Source organism: Coffea arabica, chromosome 1e, assembly GCF_036785885.1.
Source record: "Coffea arabica cultivar ET-39 chromosome 1e, Coffea Arabica ET-39 HiFi, whole genome shotgun sequence".
Taxonomy (NCBI): domain Eukaryota; kingdom Viridiplantae; phylum Streptophyta; class Magnoliopsida; order Gentianales; family Rubiaceae; genus Coffea; species Coffea arabica.
In genome coordinates this window covers 49,612,416-49,639,647 of record NC_092311.1, presented here as the reverse complement: position 1 = coordinate 49,639,647, position 27,232 = coordinate 49,612,416, and the positions used below count along the sequence as shown (strand labels likewise).

Sequence of the window (27,232 nt, the reverse complement as noted above, 5' to 3'; positions counted from 1 at the left end):
TACATATACGCAGGTCTAGTCATTTTCCTATTGATATTAACATGGGAAATTATTAAGATAGACGAATGAGACGTGCAAATTTTATTATTTTTTTTTTTTTAGTGGTCGCGGTGTGAAATTGGAAATGCCTGCATGCGCTAACACCAAACCTGTCCGAAGATACCGACCGGGGGTTTGTACTCGTTAATCGTTATAGTGTCAATCCTTGTCTAATAAATTTTTTCAAAAAAAAAAAATCCTTGTCTAATAAATGTATGACACTAGAAAGTCATCTTTTTCGCATGCTACCCCGCATTGTTAACCCATAAAAGCCGGGGAGAAAACCATAGTCATGGTTGTTTAACGGGTTAACTCATGCAGGCGTCATAATTTTTTTAAACACTTGTGTTAATATACGGATTAAATAGCATCAAATTATTATCCTTGTCTTGTTTCATATTTGGTTTACCTTTGGACATGGAATAACTATTTTTACTTACAACGCTTATTCCACTCGTTTTAGCTCTATTGGGATTGCTTTTTTTTTTTTTTTTTTTTTTTGCAGGAGATAGTAGGAAAATATTACTATAGCACTTTGTTGAGAAATTCATCTATATGTATTATTTGGACGGTACTTGGAAAAATATTTTAAAATCTGTTTTAATTATTTTTACCTCAAATTTATCGTATCATTAAGATGCTAGCTACAGTAAAAAATGTTTGTAAAAAATATAATCCAAATTGCCAATTTGGAAACTTAATTTATTTAAAGAATCTTTTGAAACAAAAAGAAGGTGGCTAAAATATTTACTAACAGAATCGTTTGAAACAATATGTCTAAAAATAATAGCTATTTCAAAAGAGATCGACGTGTCAGCATCAAACAATGAGGATAAAGTTAATATATTTCCTGATTCGTTGCTAAGATACAAATTCATATTATTAGAAAAACCACGGAGTATTTTAGTTTAGAAGGGAAGAATACTTACTACTAGTTTGTCGTGTTTGGTGATCATGGTCCTTTTTTAATTGGTTAGGACAATCCATCCGCCTCCTTTCCCTCCATGCGCCCCCCGCCTTTCTTTGTCAGCGTTCAATTATTCTCTTGAAAGACCCCGTCAAATTTGCAATTGCGACGACAAATGGAGGCAAGTCACAGGAGCTGCAAGTAGCACGGATGACTGCCCTTTCTTTCCTTCTCGAAGCGGCATAAAGGCGTGATTATGACCTCTCCATTTGTCTGGTCCCCTTCGCTTTTTCTTTGATATCTTCTCCTTTTTCTTCCACTTAAATATTTGTAAAACGTTGAGGCTGAGAAAAGTAACTATCAAAAAAATTTTTAATAGAAAATTATTTGAAAATTGCTGTGGAATAATAATTTTGCACTGATACTTTTCATGATGTGATCTATCATGTATATAAAGTAAGAGGAAAGATAAAAATTTGATTGAAATTTGAAAAACGTATTTATGATATAATTATTATTAAATTTTTTTTAACATACAAACATATCCAAACATGTCCGCATGCAATTTACATTTTTCTTTTCCTTTTCGTAAGAGATAAAAAGAGTCACTTTCAAGTGAGCAGAGAGTGCTTAATTATGCAAAGTTCTTTTTATTGGATATGATATGGCTAAAACTCCGCAATTAACCCAATTTATGTGGTATATATTCTTTCAAGATTTGGAGATCACGTCCTTGAGCGGCCAATTTTATCATCATCCACGCGACCACGGTAATGGTTTATCATAACTTCTCTCGCAGACGAAGAAAATGACCAATGAAAGTTAAGCTGAGGTTGTACCGTAATTTCTGTTCCGCAACTATCTGTCTCTCCACACACCAAAATTTTCACGTTTTCATGTTTATATATGTATCCTTTATTAGAAAAAATATAAAATTTAGCATGGAAACGAAAAGACGTACCTTTTTTTTTCGTATTTCATTGGTTTTAGAGAGACCATTATTTATTTACTGTTAAGATTAATAAGGTAGCAAATGTTAAGTGACGTTGAAAACATAAAAAATTTTTGAATTGTAGCGATTTGATACATGCAAAGTGAAAAATGAGTTTATGAAAAATGTAAAAAATTTTTGATCAAAAATGGCTTTCCAAACAAGGTTATGAGCTGCCCCTCGGGCACAAATCGGTTGGCTATGGAATAACTTTATTAGGCCCCAAGTCGTGTGATCGATTCTAACTCTCTTACTGTCTCGTATATTCTTGAGGGACGGGGTGCACGAGCGCAGGAAAATTAGTCTGGCAAAAAAATTGGGACACTCCTTGTGCTGACAAAAAAAAAAAGGTTAGGAGCTCCTCCTCTTTATGAACCCAATAAAACATGAAAGAGAATTGAAGATAGAAACAAATTAAGTAAACAGTGTTAATCCACAAGTAAACTTACGTTCAATGAAAGGAATGTAACAAGACATGATGCTAAATATCCCCCAAGTGACGACGGATCATGATCATGATAGCTCAGTATACCGAATTATCAACCACAACCAACATCTGATCTGCACAATCTTGTGCCATATTGTTCAATGGTCTCCTCTTCTTTTCGGCATATGGTTTGAAGTTTGATGGTGCCATTTGAACCAGTTGGTGAAGGACACGCCCTCACCTTTACCAAAAATTTCCTCCTTGTCCTAATTCGTTTGCTGAAAATGGTAGAGGAGAAATACGTGTTTTATTGTACCGTCGCAACGTCACTTTTACTTACTGCGAATCGAGTTGCTTTTTAAGTCTGCCAGGTCAAAATCCATGATCCATCGCCATCAATTGATTAAGGAAAACAAACTTCTAAGTAAATCTATGATAGCATAACAAACCACGATTACCTGAAACTTCAGAAGATCCAGGGGACAAAGTTATACGTGTTAACTATGAGAGAAATGCAGTTTTCGTATCCAAAATTTGACAAACAAGAGATTTTAATTCCCAAATTTTAGATAAAAACAAATCTAGTACCTCATCTTTCAACTATTAAGCATATTTAGTGCCCTTGATGGATTTTTTCCAAATTGCTACAAAAATAAAAAATAAAAGTCCCGTGATAATCACATGTTTGGCAACTATTGTACAAAAAAATATCAAAAAATGTAAAATATCATTTTGACATTAAGGATGCGTTTGATAAAATTAATATCTGAAATTTGAATTTAGTAAGTTATTGAATTGTTAGGTATTAAATCTAATACATTTGAGCGCATATCACATTTAGTGATAAGTGAATAGTTTATCACTTAATTTTGGGAGTAAGTTTTGACTAGAAAATTCAGTGCTACTTAATTAATTCAGATGTTTAATTTTTTATTATCAAACGGTCTGAATATGTTAAGATCCAAATTTAAAGTACTGAATTGGGTTATCAAACAGGGCCTAAGTGTCATGTAAAATATCCCTTTGACACTAATTACAAAGTTTAAGGACTAATTTTTTTATCAAGTAAAATATCCTTTTGACACTAAATTTAAGGACTAATAATTTTATCAAAAGGATATTTTACATTTTTTTTGATTTTTTTTATATAATAGCTTATGGACATATAGCTGTCACGTGACTATTTTTTTATAACAATTTGGGAAAAAATCGTTAACGGTACTAAATGTGCTCAAAAGGTCTGTTTGATAACATAAAAAAGTGTTGAAACTGAATTCATTCAGACATTCAGATGTTTTGGGTGTTTGATAAATAAAAATTTTTCTGCTGAACTTATTAAGTAGTGCTGAATTTGTATGTATTTTTTTCAGCACAAGAATCGTAACTGAATGCTTAATTTGATAAGAATCAAGAGATTTACTTCAATTACTTTATTTTATCTACCAAATCTATCATTGTTTGTTAATTACATTCAAAATCCTTATCTAATTAAACAACCTAATATTTTCTATCCAAAATCCTTATCTAATTAAACAACATGCCATTCTCTGTCTAATGGCTTTCTACTTCTATTTTTTCCCTATTTAATGACTTTTTTACAATTTCTCCATGCTCCTCACATCTGTCTACTCCTTATTTTTTTTCCATCTTTCTACTCTTTCATAATTTTGTCATTTTTTTCCTCCCAATTTTTTTTATTGCTACCGCACTCACCGATCTCAAATTCATTATTTCCAAGGTAAGTGACATTGATTATTTGTTGTTTTGCTTCAACATTTTTCCATTGAAGTAATTAAATTTCTAAATAATTTGGTATGAATTTAAAACTTGTTTATTGCAGCTTCCTTTTGCTTATATTTGGACTTTTCTTATCAAACTCTGATTTAAAAAAATATTTGCACCGATATTTGGACTTTTTCATAATATATTTATTCTTTTATATTACTTTGATTTAAAAATAAATATTGTCATTTTCATACCTAACAATTTTAAGCTAATTAAATCATAGGTTCCATTTCCTTTTTGGATTAAAAGATAGAAGGGCAAAATTGTACAATTTAGCTTATTAAGCATTAAGTTATAAATGTTTATCAAACAGTATAAATATGTTCAGCATTAAGATTCAGATATTCATATATCTTTTTTCAGTGCTTAATATTCAGCAAATTAATTGTTTCAGTATTCAGCATTCAGAATTCAAAATTCAGAATTCAGATTCAGTTTTATCAAACGGAGCCTAAATGTGCTCAAAAGTTAAAGGTTTGGGTACTGGATTTGTTTTTGTTCAAAATTTGGGGACTAAAACTGCTCATGAGTCAATTTGTTTGGATACTAAAACTGTATTTTTTTCTTTTAAGTAAATAATTTTACTTTGGTTTTGGACACTCAACATGAGGGGGTCAGGTTTTACAACTCGAGGGGTACAATAAATATGATAAATATGAGTGTATAGGTAATATAATAATTTAGGTGCTTTAACGTATTAGATATCTAATGGACACTATTAAAAAATCTATTTTACTTCGAGACAAAATAAATGCATGATCACATTTTTACTTTGTTCCCCACCACATTTCATAGAAGACTTGAGACTCTGGATTTTTTGTTTGCTTTATTTCGTTTTCTTAATTTCTCCTTTTTTTTCTGATTGGCGTAAATGATTCCAATGGTTGAAATTCTGAAAAGATCTATGTTGTTATCATTTCATGTTTACCCTGTGAAGAAGCAAAGAGCCAAAGCTCCCTCACAAAAAGCTCAGCAATGTGACAGCTTCCTTTGGATCTACGCGCAATCAATCTCTGGAGCTAGCAGGAGGCTCTATAGCGCCTGTCTTAAGCTATTAACCCCTGCTGGTCAATTATTGGTTGTACAAATTGATAAAGTATAAATACTACTGTCGGTAATATTTATTAAGCAAGTAAAATTTAGAGCTAAAACGCGTACAAGAGCTTCAGAAAACCCCAATCCTTATTTTTTCAGTGGCTATTATTATTATTATTTTTTTTTTTTTTATAAATGTGAGATCCAAAAGGACCCGAACTTATCATTTATAATTCCTCTCATCTTACCTTTCCAATCCTTTTCCTCCCCACCTTTTTTTAAATGGAAGGTTCGAAACTCATCAAATCTTTCACTTATATTGTAACACCTAATCCATCCTTCTCCTAACCATTTTTTTTAGCGTTTCCTCCCACTTACATCTTCATCTTTCAAACCACTCAATCCATCACTCCACGCCAAGTTGAATATTTTGTATTATACAAGTGTAGTTAATTCATAAAACATATTTGGCTTGGCATTTTGTAAAAAATTATATGTGGATATTGGTTGTTGAATTACATCTTGTTAACAAGGCATGTATGTGATGTTTAAAATTCCCCTTATTTATGTATACATACGTAGGATGGGTATTCATTTCGATGGACTTGGTTTCTTCTGAAAGCAGTCAATGGTGGAATAAAGATTTTGAAGAATGTAATGATGGGTTGTGTATCTAAGTAGAAATGGAACGGGCTCATGGATTTCGCTTTCTGCTAAAAAGATGCTCTTGCTTTAATTGTCATAAACAGTGTGGAATTCCTATCCAAGTGTGTTTAGGCATCTTCTATCCTTGCCCACTAGAAGGTCAAATCAGAAGGATGTTGGAGGGCAATTGGGCATTCTTCCCTTTTCTTTTTTTTTTTCTTTTTTTTAAAGAGCCAAACAGAACCTCCAACAGTTTACGACACCGCCTTCCACCTTGCCATTTGCCTAGGCCTGTCAATGGGTCGGGTCTAGACCCGGATCCGTGAAATTAATGCGGGTATGGGTAGGGATTTAATTCCGTTTTCCGGATCCGGATCCGGATCCGTTTTGTCAAACAAAAAACGGGTCGGATACGGAATATAGTATTCCGGCCCGTATTAGACCCGGATCCGGATATAAATGAATTAATAATTTAAAAAATATATATTTATCAATATAATTTGATTAGGGTGATGTATTTTAATAAAGTTAATTTGATTTGATTTCTTATTTGATTTTTTCTTTGCATTAGTTAGAAATTAGTTTACAAATATATTTTTTTCTCATTTTTATTAGAAATTATAAAATTTGGTAAATTTGTTCGGGTAGACCCGGATCCGGATCCGGAACGTAGAATAAAGGACCCGTCGGATAAACGGGTCGGGTCCGGATCCGGCATAGTAATTCGGGTCCGGATCCGGAATAATGAATTCCGGCCCGGACCCGACCCGTTGACAGCCCTACATTTGCCACTTGCCACCCCAACTGGCCAGACTCCGCATATGATAAATGCACTAAAAGGCATGAATGCAAGCATAGACCTACCACGTCCGTCACGATCTTTGGGAATATTTTCGACAAATTTGCGAAGGAAAACATAATCAAGACGCCCCATTTATTGTCAAAACACAGGAAAAGGCACAAACAAAAAGAAATGTGTTAATGCTCGAGATCCATTGACTTAAATGGCAGTTTCTTTTTCAATTTGAGCACGTAAATCATTTGCTCCACTGGACCTAGATTCATTCGTTGGTAAACTTAATTATACAACCGATAACTCCGCTATAAAAGATAATTTATTTAAATTAAATGTGACGTGTGTTACTCTGCATTTTTTTATGAATCTAGATTCCCAGTCAAATTAAAATGTCCTCTAGAATTAACAAGGGTCTTTTTAACGGGTGTGTATTGAGCACTCGTTAAAATGTATTTTAGGTGTCATATTTTTTGAAATGTAAGATTAATTAGAAAAAGTAAATAAATATAAGAATGAATACATAATATTAAATAAAAAAATATATGAATGTAAGAATATATGATAGTTATTAACATATATATATATATATATATATGATATGTTAAATAAATTTTAGACGTAGTGCTTATTAAGCATCCGTCGTCATATAGAGAAACCCAATTAATAAATGTGTTTCTACCATTGGTAGTTGCGAACATTCTAAAATGGAAATATCCTTTGGGTGATAATAATGAGTCGGGAGGGAGGTTCATCATCTAGTCTTCCACTAAAAAAAGACCTTGACAACTGTGTGATACATTTGGTTGGTGTCAGGCGACAGGCCCACCCACCAATAAGCCTACAGAGGTTCATGCCAAATTGCCAATGGCTGGGTTTCTGCTATTATCTGGCCAGGTCGTATCTCTATGCATAATATCGACGTCAACCATTTCACTTCAGTGCACTGGTGATCCAGGTCCAACAAGTAATCTTGTCCACTCGAATCTAATCACATTTGCTGCGTGCATATACTACGAGATCTAATCACATTCTCCCTAAAGCTAAAAGTAAAAAAAAAATCATCGAGATCAATATATCGCTTTTTTTTTTTTTTTCCTGTTCGTGTTTCCCTGTAAAAAAAAATAATAATGAAAATAAAGTCCTGAGGAGTACTCGTGTATGTCATGCGTATTCATTTGTATTTTATATCAAATTTGTCACTTTCCAAATTTCTTATCGAGAAAAGGCGAAAGCAAATGAAGCAACGGCCAATTGAAAAGGAAAAAGGACACGTATGGTAGCAATGAAGGGATGATGCGTTGGCTGCCTTTCCTCATTTTGTTGTGAGCTTTATTTCCTATAGTTCTTGGAGTTTTCGCTTTAATTTGATAAGCCACAGAACCAACAGCGTGCGCATATGGTTTCACTCTTTATTCCTGAATCTTAAAGCTGCATAAATTTGGTGAAAAATAAATAATATGATAGTACGGTAGGAGTATTTTATACGATAAAAATAAAGTAAAGGATGATCTATCTTTTGTTTTTTTCAGCTATTTTCATATCTGTATTATCTTGCACTTTTTCAATCACTTTTTGCAGCTCATAAAATTGGGCAAACCGATAGGGCATAGGTGTGGAGTTTTTAAGGGAAAAATATGCAAGAATGGTGGTAACGTCAACGTGTATTGAGGACTTAGAACGCACACCATACATAGTTGGGTGTTGATAAGAATCATAAGATCACTCCAATTAATGGAATTCATGATGTGACGGCTTTGCTTTGCCAAAAGCAGATTTTAATAGTAAGAAAGAGATTTTGCAATTCTGCATATGATAAAAGGGAGAGAAAAGACATGACTATTGCTTGTGAAGGGAGAATAATGGCTGGTCGGTTTGTGGAGGGACCTATCATGCAACTTCATTCACTTCATCACCAAAATACATAGGTGATAGATGATAGATCTACTACTCCCCCAGCGGCCTAGACTCGCAAGATTCTTCCCCACTAGCTAGAACCTCTTGTTTTATTCTTGTATGATGTAGAAATTAAAAAGGCTGAAGAGTAAAGACTTTAGCCTGATGTTTGATCCAGCACTAAAAAGTCAATTGTTTCCAAACCTAGGCGTAAAAGGCTAATGTAAAAACTAACAGGCGCTGCACCAAATCAGAACTCATCAATGCCTAATAAATACACAATACTTTCCTGTTATATTTATGATATTCTTGGTCACTGTAGTTGATTGAAATGTTTGTCATCAGGATAAGATGGATGCTGGTTAAATGGGGTACAAAGACGGATACCGTTTTCAAGCTTCCATCAAATTAGACAAGTTGTCTTATTACTCAGCGGTGTTTTTGTGGTCGTAGAGCCTTTCCTTCCCGCCGCCCACGCCACAAATCCCTGAAGAAGAAAATCAAATGAAAGTGCCCCCCCCCCCCCCCCCCCCCCCCCCGTGATCGATCAAGAATCAAATAAAAATGTGCGTGGAGTTTTCTATTTTTTTTCCCGCAGTTGTTATTAGATTATCATGTTTCCCGGTGGTAATTAATTAGGATATAAGAGCATCTCATTCATACTAAATTATAATACTTTCGTATAGATGCCGGAATTGTATGAAATGTTTTGCTCTTTAGTCCATGATTTAAGCCTCTAAACTTTTTAAAGTGACGCATCGTATTATTATTTTTCAAAAAATTATTATTTTTTGTTTCCCTAACTGATTTTATTGGGCTTATATATCATAGTATGAAAAGTGTTATAGTAAATAGATAAATTTCAATAAACTTATAGTTATAAGAATTGGGAAATGTTTTTTGTTTTTTCACGATGCAAATGACTGGCATTTCCCAACTATACTACCCAACACACTACCCGACCCACTGTTGTGTTGTTAGATTAATATGAACGGGAGTTCATGAAAGGAAATAATATAAAGAATTAATCTTTTGTACACTGATAATATATATGCCATGATGTATTTGGATTAACATTATTTATAAAAAAATTATTTGCATGCATCACAAACAAACAGACACGCTCTCTAATCAAAATTTTTTTATATTCTCAATTACCTTTTTATTTCATTTACATCATCTTATAAAAAGCGCCACAATAATTATTTTAAATAATATTTCAAATATTCTCCTATACAAACATACTCAGTAAGTTAAATATTGGTTTTAAAGAAAATAAAAAACAAAGAATAATAAATTACTTAAGTATATTGGGTATTGACTCCATCCTCAACACTAATATAAGCGCTGCACTACTCCTAATATTCGGTTAGTTATTGACAGATAGTTGCATGATGATTTAGTGTTAAGAAATTCATTGGGCTGACTATCCCGTTATTCAGTTATCAGATTTTAGAAATTAATTCCAAACTAGTTTTTTTTTTTTTTTTTCTAAAAAAATTTTACCTAATATTTGATAATGAACTTGAAACATATGTTCCCGACTGTTCAACCTTTCAAGTCCTAACAGGTAAGTGACAACCATAGTTGACAAAAAAGCGATAAATTGAAGACTAACCGATTAGTGGAAATTTTGCGATTAGCCAAACAGCGAGGATGACTCGACACCAAAGCATTGCTGATTGGCTCATGAATCACAAGGTGCCTTGTATGGTTTTGGAGCAAAGGCAAAAGACCATTGGCTATACTTGGGATATCTATTAGTAATTGCTAGTAATATGTTGTTGTTTCGATCTCAAGAACTTAACTTCTGTGTTTTTCAATCAACAGTCAAAGTTAGAGGGGTAGATGAATGGTGTAATCTCAATTTGATTTTAAAATCTAAATTTTGTGTAGGTGTAATTCATTTAATCATCATGATAGTGTATATTATCAGTGCATATAATATTAACTTTAAAATGAAATCATCAATAATAAAGTTCTTGTTTTATAAAAAAAAACTTTAAAATGAAATAACTTATATTTTTACTCGTGGATGTGATGGAATTATTCAATTTCTACTTTTATTTTTTAATCTTCTCTTGACATACGACTAAAATGATTGATCCATATATCTCATAGTCATTGGAGTACACAACACTTTCGAAGAACACATGCAGTTTCCTCTGAATTCCAAAGAATTTGTGTCTAATATCAATCCCTAGAAAACAAACAGCAAATCATCCTAGCTTACGAAACGAGAGGATAAGAGTAAAACTTCATGCTTTATAATATTTCACTTGTATTTTTAATTTTTATAAGCATGAATAATTTAAATAAAAAATTAACAACAATCCCATGTGTTTATTCATATTAATTTTAGAAAATTGATTTATCTAAATGTTTAACTATCATAGTAATTTTTAAAAACCTCTTTACATAATCTCACTATAATATAGCATTATTCATCAAATATTGTAATGCATGTCAAAAATATTGATAGATATCCTTTTAAAAAATTAAAATTTTTAAAATGAGCATAAACCTAGAATGACATATTTGATTAAGCACCAAAGATCCAGCAATTTATTTTCTTTATTAACAAATATTCAGCTTCTAACAGTATTGATAAATCTATCAGTGTAAAAATTCAAGTTTTTTTTTTTTACACTAAGTTAATCCATATGGATAGAAAAATTATACAAATTTATCAAAAGAGATGATATTGTTAGAATAGAGTGGAACATAATAACAAATTACTCAAATTTATTTAAAAAGATAAAACTGTTTGAAGAGAGAAATTGTAAGAAAAACTAATTATAAAGGAGTTGAATACAAATATAAATAAAATCCAAGCATCCAAATAATCAGTTAATTCTCTTCAATTAGAATATGGATGATTAATATAACTTTTATCATATATAGACTCACAGACACACACACACACACATGCACTACTCCTCTCAGCAATCAGCATAAACATTTAGTCAGGCGCAATGAATTTTAAGAGTTACACATTAAAGGTCAATACAGGCCCAACATGGTACACAAATCCAGCCCGAATACAAATACATCATACCGTCAACGTTGGGCTTCACCAAAATAGCCCACTAATGAGTAATACACCTACTCATGCATTAAAATCACACTCTCGAGTCTTGAGCGTTCCTGGTGCTTCCATCTGCAGTTCTGCTGAACTTAACCATCGAAGGCGAAAGGTCCTCCTCGTTATTTTTCTCTTTGTCTCTCAATTTATTCGAATAGAAAACTATCCGGGTTTCTTTTAGTTTTTATTCTTTGAAATATTTTTCTATTTGACATGGGTTGTTTTGAAAATTTTTTTTCCCTAAATCTTTAGTGTTATCAAATTCAGGTGAGAGATGAGACTGATAACGAGGGTTTTGCAGTCTGCAAACATTCAACTGTCTCAAGTATTCAGAAGTTTCTCTACTTTTAGTCGGTTTCCTGGTATGTATTTCTTTGTATGTTCGTTTGTTAGCATTTCTGAGAATATTTCGTTTTAGTCTAGAAAGGTTTATTGGTTGGTTTAATAGTTTTTGAGTGTTTGGTTGATGCTTTGACCATATTTATCTGTGTTTAACAGAAAAATGCTAACTTGTTGCGGAACATTTTCCTTTTTTCACGATGAACTAAAGTTGTTTTATTTGAATGCGCTCTGGTTTATGAGGGAAGTACGTAGTTCTAGATGGTGTGTTGTTCTGCATCCTTCTAGTCTGGGCTTGAACAGGACGAATATTGGTGTAAGTAATGGTAAAAACTAAAAAGCTTTATTCTGATTTTGGTGGTCATTGCGTGGATAAATATTCGCCTTAAATTTGATTTATACAGTTGTATCGTAGAGTATCATGTCTTGTAATGTGTACACTAATTTGAGAGTACAAAGTCTGAGTTTGTTTGCGTGTTTTTATAATATGCGCAATTTTGAATAATCTGAGTTTTTTTTTCCTTTTAATTAATGATACGGGTATATTTTAAAGAAAACGTCAATAGCATTGTTGAAAAATGAGAGAATTCTTAGAGAATATCGGGAACTTGAGATGGGATACGTTTAATTAATCATAAGGTTTCTTCAGGGTATTTTATGGAAAGAAGAATGGGTCTTTAGACAATTGGCAACCCTGGAGTTTAGCAGAGATAGTGAAAACCATAAATTGCTGAATAGGCTTTTACATATCTGTAATTATCAGTTCCTGGCTCTGGTTCCATAAACATTAATTTGTTTTTCTTGGTTTCTTTTGACACAGCCTCTGTTTGAGTTTCTCCATTGTTCTATTGTTGTGTTTCTTCATTTTTTTTTTTGGGTGTCAATACAGGTACTCGTAATGAGAACAACTTTAACTCTTTTGAATCTCTTGATGATTTTGAGCGTCGGATTTTTAGCGATATTACTGGAGACGAGGGAGATTCTAGATCATTTTTTCAAAAATTAGATAGGATTGAGAAGGCTTATGACAGATCGGGACTGAGCCCTGGAAACAGATCTGGAAATTTTGACCGTCTGGATGAAACTTTTAACACACTGTCAGATGGGATGGATGAGAAGTTGGGGGAAGCTGCTAAATATTTCGACGTTGATTCTGATGAATTGGAGAGCGAAGATTATTCCTTCAGACCAGATGTGGACCATCAGTTGGGAATGACATACGATATTAAAGTACTTTCCCTGATCTAAAGCTTCTCTCATCTTAGTACTGCTGTTCTGGCACCATATGCAATAGATATGCCTTTGAACTAATGCTTCTCTATTCTTACTATTGCCTTCTGGTATCTGTAAGAGCTGTGCCTTGCTACAGGGTTTTGATATTATGCTCTTTTACTATATTGTGTTTTAGTGTTGTCTTGTGGTGTTTCTGCATCTAGAATACAAGGCCCAGTGCTTGACTTGGGAATGACTTATGACACGAAGTACTTACCCTAATCTAATACTTATCTCAGCTTAGTATTGCTGTTCTGGTACCATCTGCAAAAGATATGTATTTGAACTAATGCTTCTCTAATCGTACTAGTGCTTGCTGATATTGTAAGAACTGTAACTTGCTATAGAGTTTTGATATTATGCTCTTTCACAATTTCACGCTTTACTGTTGCGTTGTGGTGTTTCTGAATTGCAAATAGAATTCAAGGCCCAGTTCTTTTTTTGCCTTTTTTAACTTGTTTGCGTCAAGATCTGCATTTTGTTAGTCTAGCTAGTTGGGCTAGATTTGCATGTTGTGCAATTTATTGATTTGCATGTGACCTGAACTTTCAATTTCCATTTTAATGTTGTTTTAGTTGTGTCCACCCAATAAAAGCATCATTTTCTGTTAAAATGGATCTTTAGGTACCTCACAGACTTCGACTTGCATGTTGGAGCCTAATTTAGTTGCTAAGATTTACAAGTGGAATAGCTGACTTCCTAAACAGAAAGGTAATATTGAAAGTTTAAGCGCTTGTAGATGGCATTGCATTTTCATCCATAACAATCTAAATGGACTACTCTTCTAAAACAAATAGTTGGGCATAAATCTGTTTCTGTCATTAAATGAGTGTAGAATAAAAAAAATTTTAAACATGTAGGACCTGCAAGTTGACGATTCAAGATGAGATTTTTTAGCATTTAGCAATGTGCATTTGATAATTGTTTTGATTTTAAGCAGGTGTACTTGGAAACTAATCAGAAAACTCAAAATGAAATTGCAAGAAGATTAACTGCCTATTTTCTGATGTTGCTGTTTTCTTAGCTTGGTATATTATGTTCTTGTGTTTAGTATCTTAATAAACCACGTAAATCTGTCTAATTCTCTTTGGGACTATATTCCAGTTGCTAATATATTTGAACCCACTGTTTCAGCGAATCTAATGAAACACTTAAGAGTAGAGATTGAATTCTATTTCTTATGCCAACTTTGTAGTTTGCAGCCTAATTTTATCTCCTGTCATAGTATTTCCTTGAGCTAACTCTACATCTGCAGACAATCTGTACAATCTTGTATAATTCTTAGATGGTGTCTGTTGATGCTATTGTCATTCTTATTATTTTGAGCTCTTTCTTTCTTCAAGTGAGACGCTTATATTATTCATACATGACCTCTGCAGGATCTTGATCTCAGAAAACCAGGTGTGCAAAAACCTTTCAAGTGGGATGAGTTTGAAACTACAACAGCAGAAGTTCTGCAAAAAGCAGATTTCAGGGTGCGTATTCTTTGATCTGCATCAATATGTTTGTTGAAATGCATGCTCATATAAACTCAGGCTCATATCTTGAGCACCTAAGATATACCCAATACCAGTTTATTAATTCTTTTACTTTTACAGTTTTGCACAATTAAGTCATGGCTGTTTTGCATTCAAGATCATCAATGATAATTCGTTTGGTGGAATGCTGATAGCTTTTCTTTTGTTGTCTTGCCTCCAAAGAGAGTTCGTCATATTTTTAAGAGAGTTCCTAGCTTTGGAAGTGTTATCTTCCTGCAGTTTTTTTTCTCTATGTTTAGCTACCTATATAATTGAAGATTGGATGCTTTGGTCTCATTGTGTTGGACCTACTATAAAACCTGTATACATAATCAAATCGCAAAAGGGATGTGTAATTAAATTAAATCAATGGCATTGATGACTATGATTGTTTGGCCAATTTTATGCAAGTGTTCAAGCGAGGCATCAATTCTTCTCCACACCTTACTACAAATTCCTTCCATTTATAGCTAATAGGAGTTTTGGCACACTAAATGCATGGGCAAGGGTTTTACAATGTTTTTCGATGAAATGGAAAGTAATCTTGGACAGTTTGCAAATTTGTAAGAACTATGGGCATTACAGTATTTCTTTTGATTGTATGAAAATGATTTTCTCTTGCTTATTTTGACTACTTCTAGGCAGTGGAAAATGTTAGTACATCATTTTAACAAATTCTAGTCCATTCTGTAAGTAGAAATACGAGTCAAAAAGCAGAGATTTAATGAGTGTGCTGTCCATGATACACTAGCAAACATGTCACTTCATGAAAAAGTGGATTATATGCACCAAGAAGCATTGAGCTTTTATCGCATAAAGAGGCAAGTATGGGTATTAGCATACAGATCGTGTAGGAAACTTCTTTTCTGGACTCTTTCTGTGCATGCTGGTCATCAGTCTAAGCTAATTGCAAAGGCTTTAAGATGCCATGCCTGCTTAAACGAGTATTTCTGCTTTAACGCTTTAATGCTTTAATCTGCAGCAGTTTGCTGTGTACTGATTATGTTTTAATTCTCACCCCAGAATGTGAGATTTCTTGCCAACTTTATCACTGAGGGTGGACTCATCATCAAGAGGAGCCAGGTAAACTTAACAGTGTTTAAATGCAGTTGAAGCTAAAATAGAGGGACTGGATTTGACAGCATTTTTCTTCTTGTTTTAGACTCGAATTAGTGCCAAGGCCCAGAGAAAGGTTGCTAGAGCAATCAAGACTGCTCGAGCTTTTGGTTTAATGCCTTTCACCACGATGGGGACCAAACAATTTGTATTTGGAAAAACGATGGAGAACCGTGATGAAGACTATGAATTCCAGACTTACAATCCTCACAGTTTTGTTGACATGAAAGGCTCTGAAGATCCTGTAGAAGCCTGAGTTGTTTGTTGTATTTTTGCCTTGTTTGAATTAATGCTGCTGGTAGTGTCCACAATTGGTGCTTTTAGACATGAGGGTGCCCATATTGAGCACCACCCCCCCTCCCAAAAAAAAAATAAAATTGGTTCTACTCTGTTAGAAGTCTGATAATTTTTTATCCTTAACAAGTATACGTGCTTGTAGTCCTAATTTAAGTATGGTTTTCCATTTTGTTCATCCTTGAGCGAGCAAGCAAGCTTGTATTTGGAATTTGCTCTTCTTTTAAGGGACCGGGCATCGTTGATGAATGTGATATTGCACAAGGAAATGATTACTGTTTGGAATTTTATAACAAAATATTTCAGCTTCTTTCGTCTTTGGTCACTCTTCTCCCATTTCAATGTTCTCATGGGATTTGAAGAATAACTCCGGTGATGATGGACTATGCTCATTCACGTACAGCGATTTTCTCTTTCAGTCCCTCCAACCTGGATGCTTTAAGTCCAAGAGAGGTTCTGGTCTGTTAGTTGACCCAATTGGATCCAGACTCTAAAAAGTACGAAATTCTGATTTGTGAGAGGTACAAGCATCAGTTACTAACTTGTTTACCGTTTATGTTGAGCTATATGGCCTCACCACCAACAGGGGATCCGGGTACCAGAAAAGTCAGGGTTGCAAGTTGCAGCCACCCACCTAGGGGAAACTGAAGCAACAAAGAAGATCCAAAACTTATGTCCTTAAAACTATGATTAGCATAGGCCCTGAATTAGGGTGAGGCAGTGATCAAGTGGGATTTGCTGGCTGGGATACAAAAGACATTCTTCAGCTTTGGCAAGCCACCTTCCACATCCCTTGTGTGTATGCTATCTTCACTTGTCCCATTTAGGGTAACTCCAATCGAAAATTTCAACAACTGAAAGAATGAAACTTAATTAGGTGCAGAATTCTCGTCTGCAGATAAAATCATCCCCACTTTCAGGGGACCACCATCCCTCCAACCTGACCTGTGTCTTTCATCTTATTCCCTTTCAATACTTCCACGTAGTATTACCCATCTAGCTTTCACTTCTATCATCCCAACCAATCTTTCTATCTCTTCTCTTTCACAATGAAGAACGACAGGAGAGACAATTATCTCGAAGTGCACATTCATCTGCTGACATGAATTCCCCAGCTTTTCCCTCCACCACCATCACCCTCCTCATCATAATCATTCTTACCACCTGTTGTCAACATGGAGTTACCAGCCTTGGTTCAGGCTCCACCATTGCAGTCAGCTACACGTCTGGCTCCACAAACACAGTCTGCGGCATCATTGCCAGTAAGCTTACACAGAATCCCTTGCTACAAGAATTGCCAAACCATTTCAATCCAACCAGAAATTTCCTACAAATCCATATCTGGAGGTCTGGGCTATTTCTGTGGCCTACAGTCCGGCGGGTTGAGCATCATATGCTGGGACACAATGAGCTTTCGAGCCAAAAGAATTTACTATAGCAAGGATAACCGTTTAAAGGGCTTATCTGTCGGAAACTATCAGGTCTGTGCACTTCAGTTCACCACAGGTGCGGCCTTATGCTGGCGGTTTCCATCATCCGAGGAGGGAACGAAATTCCGGGCAATAACTTCAGGTGAAGGATTCTCTTGTGGAATATTAAAGAACGCTGGTAGAGTCCACTGTTGGGGTCGTAGTGAAATTGGAGCAGAGATTGAAATACAGTTTAAAAGCTTGCCAATGCTCAACTTAATTGCAGGTGAGTCTCATGCATGTGGAGTGACTAAAGCTGGAACTTTGATTTGCAAAGGTAGTAACATTGGTGGACAACTCAATGTTCCTTCTCATTATGCTTTCGAATTTTCGAGTCTGGCTTTGGGAGCGAATCATAGCTGTGGAATTAGTAAGAAGAATGGTTTGGTTGTTTGTTGGGGAGGAGGTTCAAGAAAATTGGAGTTTTCCAGTAATGTAGTAGATGAAGTGTCTTTCGAAAACATAGTTGCCGGATTGGATTTTACATGTGGATTGACAACCAAGGATTTATCCATTATCTGTTGGGGGCCAGGATGGTCTAGAAACCTTACTGCAGGAGATGTGGTTTTACTGGAACCAGTACTTCCTGGACCTTGTATGCAAATGTCATGTAGTGTTTGTGGGGTGTACCCAAATTCAGGCAGTCTTTGTGCTGGTTCGGGGAGCATATGCAAAGTGTGTGAAGTTGAGCTCCCAATTCCAGTGAATCTACCTCCACTAATGCCATCAACCCCCGGATCACAAGTTCCAGAGCTAGCATCTTCCCCTTCAAGGACTAAGAACAGGCTCTTCTTGGCATTTGGGGTTGTGGGCTGTATCGGGGCTTTTGCCGGCATTTGTACCATTGCCTACTGTTTCTGTGCTGGATTATGTGGGAATGGACATAAGAATGTCTATAAACCCGTGGTTCTGCAACCCACTAGTGCTAGATCAAATCTGGAAGACTATTTAGCTGCTTCCATTCTTCCTCCATCAGGATCATCATCCATCAAGCGCAACAATTCTTGGGTTTTAAGGGGTCAGAGGAGTGGTACTTCATCAAGGCAGACTGAGAGAACGGAGAACTTTACCCTGTCAGAGCTTGCAGCTAATACCAGTAATTTTGCACAAGAAAACAAGATTGGTGGTGGTAGCTTTGGCAGAGTTTACAAAGGCAAGCTTGCTGATGGTCGTGAAGTGGCTATTAAGAGAGCAGAGTGCAGTTCCAAAACAAAGAAGTTTCAGGAGAAAGAGAGCTCATTTCTCTCCGAAATAGCTTTGTTATCATGCCTCAACCACAAGCATTTAGTTGGACTTGTGGGTTTTTGCCAAGAAAATGATGAGAGACTTTTAGTTTATGAGTACATGAGAAATGGATCACTGCATGATCACCTGCATGGCCAAAGAAACAAGGATAGCAGCATGCTAAATTCTTGGAGAATGAGGATCAGAATTGCACTAGATGCTGCAAGGGGAATTGAGTATCTGCACAACTATTCCATTCCACCGATAATTCACAGGGACATCAAGTCCTCAAACATACTTCTTGATGGAAATTGGACAGCAAGAGTGTCTGATTTCGGGTTATCGTTAATGTGGCCAGAGTCTGAAGACGAGCCCATGTATATGAAAGCGGTTGGTACCGTTGGCTACATTGATCCCGAGTGCTACGTGCTCAATATTCTTACCGTAAAGAGTGATGTATATGGATTTGGGGTGGTGTTATTAGAACTTTTGACAGGGAAAAAAGCAGTATTCACGAATGAAGGCGCTGGCCCTATGGGAGTTGTTGAATATGCAAGGCCATGGATAGTAGCAGGAGAACTGGAAAAGATCCTGGACAAGCGAGTGGGACTGCCAGAAATGAACGAGATTGAGGCGGTTGAGGTTGTGGCTTGCACAGCTTTGCATTGCATAAGCTTACAGGGTAAAGATAGACCAACAGTGAGTGATGTTGTGGCTAAATTGGAGAGGGCACTTGCTCTTTGCGATGACAGTTCAGCTATGGTGATTGCATCTCCAGCTTGAAATTGCAGTGATCCCCAAGAAATGTTCTACTTCAAATCCTCATGAAGTGAATTTTCTGTTCTTCGTATAAAGTAATATTTTCTTAAACCATCGTTAAGTCCAGATCCCGCTTCTTTGCAATTTGATGAGGCAATTCTTTTCCCTCACCATGTTATGTTGGCTTTCGTGGATTATCTTACGCGTTTAGTAAAGCAAAGATGCAAGAGAGTTTATCATCATTATCTCTGACCCAAAAGCGGAAAAAAAAAAAAGTGACTAATCCACATTTTTGGGCTTTCGGGTATTTGGCCAGACATGGATACTGGCTCAGCGTGAGATGAAGCATACGATGTCTACGGGGCCTGGTCAAAATTTGACCAAAGATTCCAGCAGATAGCATCTTAATGATTCTACAGGAAATCAGCTGCTAGAAGAAGCTGTGTTTACTTGACCTCGTACAATAGTACAAGCCTTTAGACACAGATTGAAATAAAAATAATCACTTTGCAGAAACATCTGACAAAAATCGTACTCAAAGATTACAATCAATGCATTATTAAGTTATCGTTATCAATACAGAACAGAACCATTTTTCTACGAGCCTATGTACAAGCCGCCATAAACACAGATACAGCACTTAACACTTGATACCTAAAATAACTACATGCAAACACAGAAACAAAAGAACTCTAATCCAGAAACAGCTCACAAAGATGAAAACAAAAAAGGCTATATCACGCGATAACGTCAGACACCAAGGGGGAAAAAAGAAAATTTAACATTCTACAAACTCAAAGCGCATCAAAAGCCTCACAGAGTTGTACTTCTCTCCTTTGTGATCACATAGAGGAATTGCATGTATCCCAGGCTTTAATTCAGAGACAGGTAGACATGTTTGGCCGGCAAAATCATCCTTCTCAGACATGTCATACTCGTGCACTTCAATTCGCAACAGAGCTAGCTCGGGAACAGTCAATGGGAAGGTAAATTCTTCTTCCCAAATTGGTGTCCAGTTATCCTCCTTTTTCTTGGTTTTCTTCATGACAACATCAGCTGGCACTCCAGCTATGCCAACCTGATTTTATTAAACAACCAAAAAAGGACATAAATATACTCTGACATATTGCTTTTTCTGCAGAGGAAAAATTTACAACTTGTTCCATGTGCTTTTTCTGCAGAGGAAAATTTTACATGGGCAGTTTTTTTCCAAGTGGTTGATGATCAACTTGTTAGTCTCCCAGAAATATACCTAAAAAAATCGAGCATATGGAAAGGCCACATGGAAAAAGAAGACTCTTCACTGATAACTCTTCTTAGCACCAGCATTTTATGAGAATGTCAACTTTCTGTAAGTATTCTTCAATAATTGTCATAACTAGCAAATTTTGCCATTCTCTGGAGAGAGTAAAGACTTGTCCAAATGATACAAGACTTGGGACTTATATGAATTGTGTGTCTTAAAAGTAAGTGCATATAAAAAGGAGACAAACAACTTACCCTAGTGTAGAAATCAGGTGGAGAATACATATCAAAGTGAGTTTGCTTAAAATCCAGATGCCATCCATCTCCCATGTAGACCTTAACCTGTGAAAACAAACATTAGTTAGTAACAGACAATCTTTTTCTAACAATTGAACAACTTCTTCAGCTTTTGCATCTTCCCCACCTTCAAAGTTGTCTTCACAGGCTGCTTTTCTTTAGGATAAAACACCTGACCATTTGGACCAATTTTCATCAAGAAATCGGGCTTTTTAACGTAGCCACACCCTCCATTCGCTTTGAACATCCCTTGCATCAACCAAAGTGATCGACCATAGCCCTGGATCAGCATATATTAGTCATTCCAACTTCAATGCATATATTAGTCATTCTAACTTCAATGCATCTCTGCATGCTTAATCATGCCTATCAAAATGTGTGCCTGTTCCTGTCGTACATGTTCTAGAATATCTGTGTGTAGGAATTAAACAAGCAACCTCAAGTCATTGCTTTTAAGGGCAAGTCAATGCAAAACTAAAATCATTATCCAGAATGAGAAGGCAACTTCAACCAACCTGTAATAGATATGAACTAAAGATTGCTTTTCTATATATTACTTTCATGATTTGCAACGTTTACGTAATTCCTGTGTAAATAAAATTGTGCCAGCATCACTTTTTGCATGAAAACTTTAAATAATTCAAGTCACTATAATTATCCTTTTGTCATACACAAGATTCAAGAATAGCTCGGGTTGATTTCAAAAGATGAGTAACATGCAGCGAGGGCAAACAAACAAATAACTTAAGCTACAATGAATATGAATATGACTATGAATATAAGGTGTTTCAAAGACCTGCATGTTAAATGCAACCATCTGAGCTCCGTGCATCCAGCTAAGAAGTGGTTTGTAATTGGAGGAGGTAACTCGCATACCTTTAGGGTAAACCCTAAGAATATTTTTCTGGGTGAACCTATTAAAGTATAAAGCAACTATCAGAATGCAAATATGTAACAGATGGTCATGTCAACAAATTACAAACATTAAGCCCAGCACTTATGCACTAAGGATGTCGACCTATACCTCACAACATCCATTCCATGAGATTCGGCAGCCTTTTCAAGAGCCTGTTCACTCAAACTCAACCGTCTCACTTTATCTGGTTCTACCCTCAGTGCCTCCACTAATCCACCTTTGGGTTTGCCAGCATGAATAGCAATTAGACTCTTGTAAACTGGTGCTTGGTGTGGTTTGTCATCAGAGTCGTCATCATCTTCATCGTCCTGGTTACGATCACTCCCACCATTGTCAATCTGCAATGGGATATGAGAAATCTCAAAACACTTGAGCTGCTAGCCTTTAGATGAAACCAAATTCAAGACCAAAGACTTCCATGTTCCAACCAACCTTGTCATCATCTTCTTCGTCAGCTGCAGCGTCAGTGCTTGAAGGCTCTTTTCCCCATCCATCATCATCAGACTCCCTTTCTTTTTGTGAATTTTGTTTGTCAGCAAGCCTTTTAGCTTCAAGGTACTCTTTTGGAGGTTTAGTTGAAATAATAACACGATATTTCAAATCTTCTGGTGAAGGAAATTCTTTTAAGGATTCTGATTCAGGACAGAAGAGTATTTCTCCAAATGTTTCAGTAAGCATCTATATGAAAAATGAAAAGATTAAAATGACTTCTCACATCAAAAAACGCATGATATGAATTGACCAAACAGGATATTCACCTGAGCAACTTTGGCTTGAAGGTTAGCTGGAAGGTGATCTTCAAGTGTTATTACAACAGGGTATGGAGAAGCTGAGAATGCATGCTCTTTTATTGACTTTAAACATCTTATGAGTTCCACAGGCGTCGTAACCGTCCTACATTTAATTTGAAAAAAAAATATTCAAAGAAGTGATGAAACACAATGAAACAAATGAGAAAGAGAATGACAAATAATTAAAGCCAAAGAATGATTATTCCCTGCCTAATTAGGAAACAAGTTCCCAAAAACTGAAGTTTACTCTCACCAAGTTAAAGAGCTATGAATAGTTTAGTAAAGGGAGTGAACTCAAACGATTACCACGCACACATTCAGTCTCCAGGCAGGCTCATATCGTGTATTCTATGTTACATGAGGTAGGGCCGACAAAGTGCTGTATGATAAATAATAGAGCTTCAAGTCAACAACATCTCATAGGAGGTCGTACCTTCCATGGAGAACGTGCACATCATCCTTTGAAGAATTCGGCCATATATCAAGTTCTATTACCCGCACGCCTTTTTTCAATGCCTCAATAATTGGGACGTCGCTGCAATCGCTGGTCAGTTGGTTTCCAGTCAAGTAAGAATTATGCCCAGTGAATATAAAATAATGGGACAGAGGAGCAGTCATATCATGGTGAACCTGCAATGAAAAAATGAAAATCTTTCAACAATAGCAGCAGAAATCCTGAATTCAAATAAGAATATAGTCAACACCATATCATAATACTAAAAATAAGGCAATGCCCTTCTATAATTTCAGATGTATCAAGACAATTTATTGGATAAAATTCCATAGTAACCAATATGGATGATCCACAAAGTAAAATCATTGAAACCTGACAAAAGAAATTGACAAGTGATTATGCAGTGGTTGTAAGGGCTAGCTGTAGTCGTAAAGCTACTCTTCCCAATGAAACACGTCAGGTTTTGAATCTCAGTTTCAAAGAACCAATGCAGCAGCCAATGCTCCCTTCCGCTATAATTTTTAATTGATGTTCTTCGAAAAATAAAATAAAATAAAATAAAACTGAGCCCCTAACTATGGCATAGGAGGTGTTACAGACTCAAAAGAGGAGGGCCAGCGACACACAGGTAAGAACACTCTACTTTTTGCTTGTGGCATTCCACTTACTTTTTTTACCTATAAATAAGGAGATGGAACAGTCGCTAGCAGAACATAGATTGCCAATATCCTTTCCCCAGTCGGAAACCTGCACTAAATCCGACGAAAAAAAGTTTGCTCCCAAGGTTGGAACTTTAACTACTTTACTGATAATTCCATATCAGGAACTTGAATACAACAGAAGATCGTATCGGGAATAGATACACCAAAACCTCATCAAATTGATGGAATTGCCTATTCCAATTTTTTCTGAAAAATTCTAGGCCAAGATCCTAACTTTATACTGCAAAATTTCGAAAACAGGCCTAAATTCTTGCGTTAAGGTCAAAACTAAACGCGAACCCGGATTCCTAAAGTAGGAAAAGGTAAAAGGACGATATGATGAGATATATAGTAGTATCAGAGAATCATGAAGAGATCAGACCTTGTAGCGAATTGGCGGGTTAAGGTCAACGCTGAAGAGGAAGTGAAAGAAATCATCAGAAGTGAGAGCGTGGCGAGTGAACTTAGTAATGTGGTGCCTCTTCTGGAGGATCTGCTGCAAGACTGCCTCCGCATGGGCCAAAGTGGCCTCAGTCTCGCCCTGGACCTCCACCAAGAAGCGCCGGAGTTGCTCGGCGTTCATGTGGGTCCCTCCTTCTGCATACTCCTTGAAAGCTTCTTTAACGTCGGACGGTGGCTGCACCTCTGCCACCTTGAACTTGCGCGTAAAGCACACGCAAACTCTGTAACTAGAGCTCCCCATTGCACAGACAACAAGAGACTCCCTCGATGATCAGCGGAATTATTGTGGAAGGAAGGAAGGAAGGCAGGAATGAATGGACAAATAATATGGGATTCCGGGAGTGAATTGTAAAAGAAGACTAGGACAGTCTGATGATGGGTGATAGAGAGTGGACTTTACGTTCAACGCTCTTTTTGAGTTTTATTTATAACACAACAATTTATACGAGATGAAAATGTGGTTCGAAAAATAGAAAAACAATGAAAATTTATGAAATAAATTATTTTACTTGAAATCATCTCAATTCAAACAAACTAAGCTGCACAAATACTTTATATTCCGCAACAAAATAAATATTCACAGGTATAAGGATATCTTTACAATAATAAATTTTGTGTAAGTTAAAATCTTGTTCGTTTATACCTAAAGCAATGCTCGTATTGTAATGATAAAAATGCATTCTTTTAGAACTTTATAAAGACAAATAACAGAATATTGGACATTATTTATACATATTATTCCTTTTGTTTGGATTGTAGTTTTCAGCAGAAAAATTTTTACATTTTCTGTAAATATCTTTTTTTATCCTACACACGCTAAATCGCTCCGCACATGTGTTTACGTGTGGAAATGAATTGTTGTACAGTAGTATTAATTAGATTAGGTAACGGTTTCCAATGGGGTAGATACTAGATAGACAGTGAGTTAGTAACTATAAGCTTTATTGGGGATTTATTTATTTTTCGTACGTTGTCCGGGAAGATGATATGACCTGTTGGGATTCCTTTTCAATGCCGGGAGCCTGGACATTTTTTTTTTTTTAAAAAAAAAAAAAAAAATTTAAACTGGGGCTGGGGATTGGATGGACCCTTGGTCTTCCCGCGCTGATCTTCTCATGAGCTGTTAGCATTTGACGTTGGCTTATTTTGTTCAGGGAGGAGGAGCACTGCTACTAATTTAATCAACCACGGTATAATTACTTGCATGGATTACAAATTTGTGGCTTAAAGTTAAAATCAAAAGAAAAAAAAAAGTAGGGAAAATAAATTAATTGTTTAGTGGGGGGGGGGTAAAGCCTTTTGAACAAGCGTCCTTCGATATTTTGAATTGAATGATATTTCCTTGGATATTTTAAAAATTACATTCATAAAAGTTGTAAAAATTTTTGCAATCCAAAATGAACAGCTTGAGAACCTTACCAAAAATTATTGGACTAGTACAATAATGTGGTTTTGCGTCTTCCATTTTTTTTTTTTTTAAATCCTTACCAAACCTTATCCTCTTTATTAAAGTCTTAATCCTGGGATGAGTCATTGCGGGGTATTTTGTCTAAGGTTTAAATTCTTTGCCATGTCTTTGGTCTTTTTAGCTGACGATTAAAACAAGAGGGAAAAATAATAATATATTAAAAGCCACGGAATGCTGCTGCTGCTGTCGGACTTGTATGCCAAGTAGTAGTACTACTACTGTGCGAAACCAAAAGTTATAATAATAAGAGTACCACTCTTCTACGCATTCCACGTGTACGGGGCTCCACTGCCATGCTTGATGCTTATACTCGTTCGTTCTAGAATGATTGTAGTAGTAATCACGACTTATAAATCATTTTTAAGAGTTAAATGCCTTTTAATAAATTGTCAATTTAGTACTTTAAATTTATGTTAGAATTTGATTTTCACTACTTGCGGATCAATTGTAATTTTTTGTTAAATAGCAATCAAAAAGTATTGTGGATTTTTTTTTAAAAACAAAATTTATCAGGGGAAAAAAGAAGAGAGGGAAAGAACTGAATAATTATCTTCAGACCCATAAATCGGTGGAGACATGATTGAAAAGAAAATAAAAGATGATGGCTGTCAAAGCGTCATCTTGGGCATCAACCCAACCCAAACAAACAAAACAGTCAAAAAAGTGATGGAACAAAACGAGGATTTTGTTGAAAGCCAAATTGCTGCAAGTACGAGGAGAGGACCACTAATTTTGTTTGTTTACCCCATGAAGGGGTGGATATGAGTTTATTCGAATGATTTAGTTGAAATAATTGCTGTAACAACTTTTTTGTGATGTCTATATATATATTAATTAAAAAATAAGAAGATAATCGAAATTTGTGAAATAAATTATTTTATCTGAAATTAGTTCAATCCAAGCAAACCCTGATTCTTACGCCAACACATATTTTTTATATTTACCTCTTTTTCTTTTATTTGCTCTCTAGAAAAGATGCGATAATACATTAAACTCTATTTTTACCTATATGCCATATTGCCATGAAGTAAAAACTAGAAAGCGTACTAGTACCGAGTACGAACACGCTTGGTATGTTAATAAAGAAACAAGACAATAGGTACGCACCGCGTCCACATCAATGCAGAATTCTGCTGCACAATGATCGAATACCGGGGATGACACTTGTCCAACTGCAAAAGCGATCATATCGTGGGCCTAACTCATATTAGTCCCGAAGCAACAAACGCTCAAGTAGACAGCACAGATCATGTACTTCAGGTCTTCAAAGCCCAAATGCTTCCGTTGCCTTAATTGGACATGGCA

At 35.6% G+C, this 27,232-nt stretch overlaps 2 protein-coding genes and 1 pseudogene across 2 annotated transcripts; 2 read left to right on the top strand and 1 right to left on the bottom strand.

The window, feature by feature from the left end:
* The first annotated feature begins 11,612 nt into the window (after positions 1-11,612).
* LOC113711206 (uncharacterized) lies at positions 11,613-16,319 on the top strand. Its single transcript, XM_027234387.2, has 6 exons — positions 11,613-11,715; positions 11,871-11,965; positions 12,832-13,172; positions 14,594-14,689; positions 15,755-15,814; positions 15,894-16,319. The coding sequence occupies exons 2-6, from the start codon at positions 11,878-11,880 to the stop codon at positions 16,101-16,103; spliced, it is 795 nt and encodes a 264-aa protein (XP_027090188.1). The 5' UTR covers positions 11,613-11,715; positions 11,871-11,877; the 3' UTR covers positions 16,104-16,319.
* An 806-nt stretch (positions 16,320-17,125) lies between these two features.
* LOC113695882 (putative serine/threonine-protein kinase-like protein CCR3) lies at positions 17,126-19,719 on the top strand (annotated as a pseudogene).
* Positions 19,720-20,125: 406 nt separating this feature from the next.
* On the bottom strand, positions 20,126-24,835 carry LOC113711196 (phosphoinositide phospholipase C 2). Its single transcript, XM_027234378.2, has 9 exons — positions 24,380-24,835; positions 23,276-23,472; positions 22,810-22,945; positions 22,484-22,729; positions 22,160-22,389; positions 21,932-22,049; positions 21,263-21,415; positions 21,094-21,180; positions 20,126-20,671 (listed from the first exon to the last, which is right to left on the bottom strand). The coding sequence occupies exons 1-9, from the start codon at positions 24,698-24,700 to the stop codon at positions 20,372-20,374; spliced, it is 1,788 nt and encodes a 595-aa protein (XP_027090179.1). The 5' UTR covers positions 24,701-24,835; the 3' UTR covers positions 20,126-20,371.
* Positions 24,836-27,232: the final 2,397 nt, after the last annotated feature.